The sequence below is a fragment of the Cryptotermes secundus genome, unplaced genomic scaffold (genome assembly GCF_002891405.2).
Source record: "Cryptotermes secundus unplaced genomic scaffold, Csec_1.0 scaffold1323, whole genome shotgun sequence".
NCBI lineage: Eukaryota > Metazoa > Arthropoda > Insecta > Blattodea > Kalotermitidae > Cryptotermes > Cryptotermes secundus.
Window position 1 is genome coordinate 148,610 of NW_019727122.1, and position 8,483 is coordinate 157,092.

At 39.7% G+C, this 8,483-nt stretch overlaps 1 protein-coding gene across 8 annotated transcripts in view; it reads right to left on the bottom strand.

The window, feature by feature from the left end:
* LOC111864546 (adenylyltransferase and sulfurtransferase MOCS3) overlaps window positions 1-8,483 on the bottom strand; it is a 56,573-nt gene that overhangs the window by 47,441 nt on the left and 649 nt on the right. For all 8 annotated transcript variants that reach the window (XM_023851870.2, XM_023851868.2, XM_023851864.2 and 5 more), the window contains exon 2: window positions 4,131-4,233. In XM_023851870.2, the coding sequence (XP_023707638.2) occupies window positions 4,131-4,233 (103 nt within the window). The remainder of the gene's footprint in view (window positions 1-4,130; window positions 4,234-8,483) is intronic.

Sequence of the window (8,483 nt, forward strand, 5' to 3'; positions counted from 1 at the left end):
GGTATAAGCAGGTGGAGGCTAGAGTTCAAACTCTACTTGAAGATTTAGACAACAGCCTCCCCTCAGAGGATAAGACCATGTGACATACAGAAATTAATAAATTACAACACCCGCAACCAAACAGGGAACACACAACATGAGACACGATATACACTGAGAGTAAGAGGAACGACTCCCATAGTAGTGGAACTATGCGCAGTGTTAGAATTGGGACAGATAAGATAAATTATCTTAACAAGTTTTTATTATATAAATATTTATTATACTTGATGAACATTTTTATACTTTTTAAATTTTACAATGACATAATGGCAAGCAATGAAATAGATTAACGTAAATGGAGCACCTGATGATGGCACTATAGTACCGAAACCTGTTGTGAAATAACAAGTGAAATTGAGTGCATTAAAAGACAGACACTGCATACATATCATGGACGAAAATCAGTGCAACAAGACACTAAACTGCAACATTATGAATTCTTTGAAACTGAGAAAGGCCTGCAGAATTGATGGCATTCCAAATGAATGCCTCAGGCACCTTCCAAGGCGACCTCTGGTACAGCTGATCCATTTATTCAATCATTGCCTTAGGCTGTCCCATTTTCCAAGTTCTTGGAAGGAGACAAAAGTCATAACCTTACACAAAATTCCCTCAAAATTTAAGTCCGATTAGCCTCCTGTCCACAAGAGGAAAACTATTCAAGAAAGTCATTCTGAAAATATTTCAAAAGCACACTGAAGAAAGAGGCCTGCTTAACACAGGCCAGTTTGGTTAACGTGCGCATCACAGCATGCACTGCAATGTATGAGGCCAATGGACCACATGACCCTTAATTTCAACAATAAAATGTCTACAGCTGTGGTGTCCTTGGACATCGAAAAACCCTTTGATACTACATGGCACTCGGGCTTGCTATATAAGATATCAAAACTGGAATTTTCGACCAGCTTAATCAAGCTTATTAGATCATTTCTTTCACAACAAAAATTCAACATTTCGGTGGAAGGCGAAATATCTACGGCAAGGGAAATGCAAGCAGGGGTGCCACAAGATTTGGTCCTGTCCCCTACTCTTTTCAATATGTACTAGGGCTGGAACTTTAATAGTGGCAACTATTTATTTACAACTGATACAAAATAGATGCCTGTTTCGAAGTTTTACTGTCCTTCAATGTAGTCACCAGCATTGTGTACAGCCCGCTGCCAGCGACGTGGAAGTCGAAGGATACCTTCAGCAGCACCTTTTGTGTTGATAGTTCAAATGGAGTGGTCTACTGCCTGAAGAATCTCTGGAACAGTTCTGAAGCAAATGCCATGAAGTGGTTCCTTCATCTTAGGAAACAAGTGGAAGTCACAAGGGCTTAAGTCCGGTGAGTATGGTGGACGGTACAGCACTTCCCAGCCCCATCGATCGAACAAATCAGCCACAGCTTGCCACTTCTGCATTTCCGTCAAATCATGCGGAACCCATCATGATGCAATTTTTCTCTTGCCCAGGGATTCTTCAGAATGTGAAGCACAGTCGTATGCGCTAATCCTGTCTCTTGGGCCAGCTAATGAATCCTATGGCGTCAATCACTCTCCAGTAACACGGAAAGAGTATACACTTCTTCACTGACACAAGGATGACCTGGCAGATGCATGTCTGCCACATTTTGGCATCCCTCGTTGAAGGCTTTACCCACCTTGCCACTCTTCTGTAAGGCAATGTAGATTCCTTCCAAGCCTCTTGCAGACCTTGATGACACTGTCATGCTGTACGGCCTCTGGCACATTCAATCTTTATCCAACTCCATTGTTCCTGTTTCAAAAACATCATGACAACACTACATTAGACCGCCAGCTAACACGAGGCTCTGTTCTTCTCGTCACTGTGCATGCGCGTGGCGTGGGAAGGGAGGGTCTATTTGCTCTGAGGTAAGGTAGGTATGTAATTAACGTGTGGTATAAGTGACATTATTTGATTCCATTGCATGGTGTCTCTACAGCACCGTTGCCACTATTAAAGTTCCAACCCTCGTACATAAATGATGCCCCCAAAACACATGGCATTCAGCTAGCCCTCTTTGCAGATGACACCTGTCTGTATGCGACAGATCGCAAGGAGGGTTTTGTTGTTAGAAAACTCCAGCACAGTCTCAGCTCCATGGAGACCTGGTGTGAGCGCTGGGAATATCAAAATTAATGAAGATATGACTCAGGGGGTCTACTTCTCTCGTGGTCGTCATCCGCTTGTGCCTCATCTTACACTGAATGGAATATATATTCCATCTGTAAATTGTGTAATCTTTGATAGGAGGATTACATGGAGATTGCACATAGAAACGACCAAAGCCAAGGCCTTCAGAACATTTATAAGATTGTATTTCTTATTCAAAAGTGAGAAATTAAGCGCTAACATTAAGCTGACCCTCCACAAAGCTCTCATTAGATCTGTAATGACCTTATGCTAGTCCCACCTGGGAATTCGCAGCAGACACTCATCTAATGAAATTGCAGCGCCTACAAAACAAGGTTCTCCGCACCATTGGCAATTTTCCAAGGCACAAACAGGTTTGCGATTTACATATGGCTTTCAAAATTCTATACGTATATGATTATATAATAAAATTATGCAGGCAACAAGCAGAAGTGATACAAAGTCATGATAACAAAAGTGTTCACAATACTGGACAAAGCAAAGCACAACATAGAAAGTATAAGAGGCTTAAACTTGCCAGCAGTCAAGCATACAACCATTCAAGTGACTAGACTGCCGTGGTAGCGAGCACTGGTAGAAATAGGGCATAATCTGCTGTACTGAGCCTCGACTGAGAGAGGACCTGTATATATTTAATACATTTATTATCATGTATAAGATGTAAAATATAAATATCCTTCACATTATGACAAATGACTTACTACTACCCTGACAAAAGACGGACCCGTGCTCTCGTCAGAGAGGGCACCCCACAGTAATACGACCGAAACTGTCAAACAGTAACAAATATCCAGTCATGAGCCCCAGATTGGGCTCAACACCAAGACCGACCGACCGAACATTGGTTGCAATGTGACTTTGACTTTGACTTATGAGAGTGTCCTGAGACAGCAAGAATTAGCTGTGAGAGAGTCACCGGCCAGTAAGGACATGAATATGGAAGCCGAGGAAGCTAGAGCACTGAAAGCCATTACCAGGTGACAACCAGTGAAGACAAAGAAGATTCAGAAGACTTTGTACTGCTGTAGTGAATTGCAGCGTATGTGAATTAGTGACTGTGCTATAGTTCCTTGTAGTTACGTTCTGTAAGAGTTCAATAAATCCAATTACCAATCCAAACCCCATATAGTCACTCATACACATGATAATACTGAACTATGTGAAATTACCCCTTCAAATTCTGTGTGGTCTTTACCTGAGAGGGTATGTTTCTTGAGCTTGTGTAACAGACCAGATATGCACAAGAAGGCAGGTGTAATTTTATTTAACCCTTTCACTGCTAACAACTTTCAGTACCCTCTGTGCTGAATTATTTTTTAATAAATCTTTTATAAATAATTTAAGTGAAATGTATGAAAATGTATGATAAAATGTAATTAATCTTATCTCAGATAGGGAACAGGCAGCAGAAGTTGCAAAAATGTTCAATTATTCAGTATTTTTCACAGGGGAAAAGTCCATTTCAATCAGGGTTGTCCAAGATGGTCAAAAAAGTACATGATTCACTGTCCTAGAATCACTATGTCACATTTTGACCAAAGCCCACAACTTTCTTTAAAACTATTATAGAAAACACCACGCACTATACGAAGCTATTTTTATTAGCCCTGTAAAACACCAGTGCCACATGACCATGGAGAACATGCCTCACTGAGCAGATGCAACCTTTTACATTTCTTAAGCTAGAGGGCAGAAGAATGCAGCCATTGAAATGAACGATGCTTCATTACGTTCCCAAGAGATGACTCTATGCACCCGCCAAGTGTGAATGAGATTGGTGCAAAGAAACCTGAGATCTGAAACTCTAAATCTGCAATACGGGTTTTGTTGATGGCAGCAAAGACGCCGTGTTTTTTCAGAGATCGACATATGTCGACCGCAGCAGTGTAAGGGTTAATAAAATTTAAAGCAAAAATAACAAATCTTACCTTTCATTCCAATTTCTGGCATAATAATCTGCCTACTATATCTGTCAATTTCTACATTTGTTAATTTCTTGTACAGTCCTTTCTCTTCAGCTTTCTCATACATCTAGAACAAACCATGCGTAGATCAGGGGTATAACTATGTATCATGTAAATATATATCAGATATAACAAAAAGGATATGCAATCATATTTCTGAGAAATAAAGAGTAAATTGTTGGATTTGAGGTTCTCACAGCAGTGGTTATGAAGAGTTTTATCTTCTGGGATATAACACAGTGTAGTCCAATGGACATAAATTAATATTCTGTAGGAACACAATGCCTCCATTTTCAAGGTTGAAGAGTAAGCAAAGCATGAAACCAATATACAGCGGGCAACAAGCAGAGGTGTTCTCGGGGTGGGAGTGGAGGGTGATCTAACCACCATCTGTGTTTGGCTTACTCTTTTATCCTGAAGATAGAAGCAATATGTTCCTTCAAAACATCGGTCAACTTTCACTGCACTATATGACATTACTCCCAGGAAGACAGAATTCTTAGAATGGAAATATTTTTCTGGTCAGACAAGTAAATAACATTTGAGACCGTCAATCCACCAAACTAAAAAATCAATAAATTTTAAAAGAAGTTAGAAATGAAATCCTGAAGAATGAAAACAGCTTTCCATTTTGGATAATTCTTTGTTTCATGAAGGCTCTAGTTTTGTTATTTGGCGCATGGGATTATTCCATTTAACTGAAGTTTAGAATGCATCTAGTTTTCTTTACAAACAGACGTTGCTCTACCTGTGTACAGCCAGCTATTCTCTGTTCGAACTATATTTGATGCCCTATGTGATCAGCAGTTCCTACAACATATATGGACATGGAAATAATGCTGCCCATACCAATTTCTATCATGTTACAGAAACCCATAATTTGTTTGCAGCACGTATAACATTTGGTATAGAACAGGATTACCCATGCAAGTTCTTCTTTCTAAATAGCTAAGCAAACAATGATACTGCAAAATATCAGTTCCACATTAATGAACTTGCATTTCAGAATGTGAACCACAATGGAAAATAAGCTTTGAGTCAGAGCTCTCAGTTCTGAGTTTCACGCAGCCACTCTCATAACTAAGAAAACTTAGAATCTTTAAAAGACATGAAAAATTATTAATGGCAAGCATAAAAAGAACGGAATAACAGTTATGCACCTGACCCATTTAAGGAGAAAATCGTGTCTTCGATTTTAAAAATGTGGCATACACAAATGAAAATAATAAAAAGAAAATGCGTATTACAACAGGAACAAAACAGAAAGTTTGATTCCACTCAAAGGCCATAAAAGTACAGTTCCAAACTTTACATAACCTGATATGTCTACACACAATGCCCCTTCATAACAACACACATTACAAGCTAGGTGAAAAAAATGTAACTTTTAGAACATTTTCCTTTTTAAAGGGAAAAAAACATAGGTTTATGAGATGATGAATGCTGTCTGTGTCTCATCCCATTCCAACATTTGAACCAGCTTACCAATTTTCACAAAATTTGGTATGAATGTTATGCCACTGTAGACCACTCCAATATCAAACTCTTTTAATTTTTTACAGTCAGCAATAACTAGACATCAGAACTTGAGAGGTGCGAGAGACACTAGCATTGTTTAATTTAAGGTCCTTATGTGATGTACAGCAACAAATCTTAGAAACATATGCTAATTTCATTAGGGTACTTTTCTTTTGTGGGGCACATGGTAGCATAGTTGGTTGAGGCACTATGCTACAAGCCAGAAGGTCACGGGTTCAAGTCCCAATGAGGTCACTGGATTTTTTCAATTTACCTAATCCTTCCAGCCACACTAGGCCCTGGGGTTTACTCAGCCTCTAACAGAAATGAGTACCAGGAATTAATTAAATAATTATCCTGGGGAGTAAAGTGCGGCCAGCATGTAAGGCTAACAACCTTATCGCCATCTTTGAGCCGATTGCCTAGATAATGTGGGACCCTCAACGTCTCACAACCCTATGGGCCTTCACGGCCTGGTACAGGGATAGCTTTAATTTTTTTTACTTTACTTTTCTTTTGTAGAATCTAAGATAACATCATGGTGGCCACAACAATATTTTCTGTTAACTTCAGTTGGATGCTAAAATACAATAAACTACAGTAGCCAAAACCTAAGTGAAATTTGATACAAAGGTCATAAACATACCTACAAACTATATATGATACTGCCATATGTTAGGGGTTTGCATATGCGTGACGGGTTCCAGACCGGATGACTGGATTTATCGACACCTTATACACACAACTCAGGACTACTGGCATTACAGCACTATCACCAATCTACACACTTTACAGTTCACTATTTCATGTGCACTAGATTCTCAGTCCTCACTAGTCATATCCTGGCAACGCATTTATAAGAGTCTGTCACTTCACATCACACATGAGGACTTCTTTTTGTAGCCTAATTTCTTTCTTGCCATTATTCTGAAACTGCCAACTCAATTCAATTCCTCTGTTACCAAGCTCATATCTTGGCAGGCTGATGTCTCGAAACTCAACTGAATTCTTCTCAACTGAACTCTTCTTTCCGACCACACAGAAAACAAAGCTTCTCTATTACTGGGAAAGTGTGTTCACAGCGCCACTGCATAGCAATCGAAGTTACGCGATTGTTGCTTGCATATTCATTGACACGGGAAGTTGTTTACCAAGTAGTTGGCCAGCAATGGATGTCTATTCTGACTCCACTATTCCTGTTTTCGGGCATTATGTCACATTATTTTATTTGTTAAGCCAACAATTACAAACACAGTGACAATGCAGAACTTTGAAATTATATCCAACAAATTTAACACATATAAAATCTGTGGTTAAGTAATAAGTTCTTTACAAACACAAAATAAACTACCAATAATAATAGAGTAACAAACCTGTTCCGCCAGAAATTGATGCAATAGGAGACAATGTTTTATAGAGCTCTATTTCAAACTCCTTATTTAGAATCAGCATTGAGCCTGGATCTAGTGTGATCCAGAAACACTAAACATTAAACTCTTTCCATATCCACACATATTTATGAAAGCAGGAACATCGTACTTTTAAAAACTAGATTTTATTATGTGGCAAAGTTTCACCCATTATGTAAGTTTTGAGGTTTTCACGGCAATGACTATGAAGAAAGTCGTCTTCTGGGTTTAGGCGCCGTGCAATCTTCGTTTTGGCCGACGTTTCGGAGGAACGTATCGCCTCCATCTTCAGAGCAGTTGAATGGCTTGGAATGCAGAGAGCAGTAGCTGTAGTGATAGGAAGTGCAGTAGCTGTAGTTTTTTCACCCATTATGATTACCGATTTCACTTAAACTCTTATTCTCAACTGGTGGTTTGATAATACCTTCTTGCCTTATATTCACACTGAAATCTTCGAAGAAAACATTCATACGACACAAAGGGAACTGGAATCTCAGACACAGCTCAGGCTACAGCAGCTGTGGGGATACCCAGCATTCTATCCAATGGATAATGGGAAGTTATTTCCCTGAGGGTTCAGTGGCCAAGGAACAAAACTCACTGCTTACCTCCACTTAGTGCCTTGGGTAAGTATGTGTGGAGCTACACCTAACCCAGTACTCAATTAATCACAGTGAAAACTTCATATTTTCACTAACCTAACATATGAAAGACCTCTTATTGTTTTATATGATATCCCAAACACAATTTTGCTAACTCTCTTGCTACCTGACCTATGCAGACATTCTAAAGTCAACACATCATGTCCATTTACGCTGTTCAGGTCATTCCAAAGAATATGTCCAAATCCACGGTCATGTGACTGTAATACATTGGTTTTATATAGTACACTGTTAGCCACCATCCAACTAACAAGCTTGAGGAGCAAACCCCGGCCAGTTATTCGTGATTTATTGTTCAACATAGTCAGTCACAGCTACACACCACAATTGGAGACCATCTACTCCATCTACAATATGAGAAAGTGCCATACTGCAGCAGCAAGGAATTCAAGTAACATGAACAGAGAAGGGTAAACTGTTCCTTTAAATCTGCAAAGGTCAAATTTATGAGACGTAGATGTGATGCACTCCCAAATTTGCAAAAAGTCTATCCAAACAGAGGGGCAGTAGCATAGTTGGTTGAGGGAATATGCTACAAGCCAGAAGGTCGTGGGTTCGATTCCTGATGAGGTCATTTGATTTTTCAATTGACCTAATACTTCCGGCCACACTATGGCCCTGGGGTTGACTCAGCATCTAACACAAATGGGTACCAGAAAACTTAATGGGGGGGGGGGGCGGGGGGCGAACCCTAAAGGGACAACACGAACACCACACCTTGCAACGTC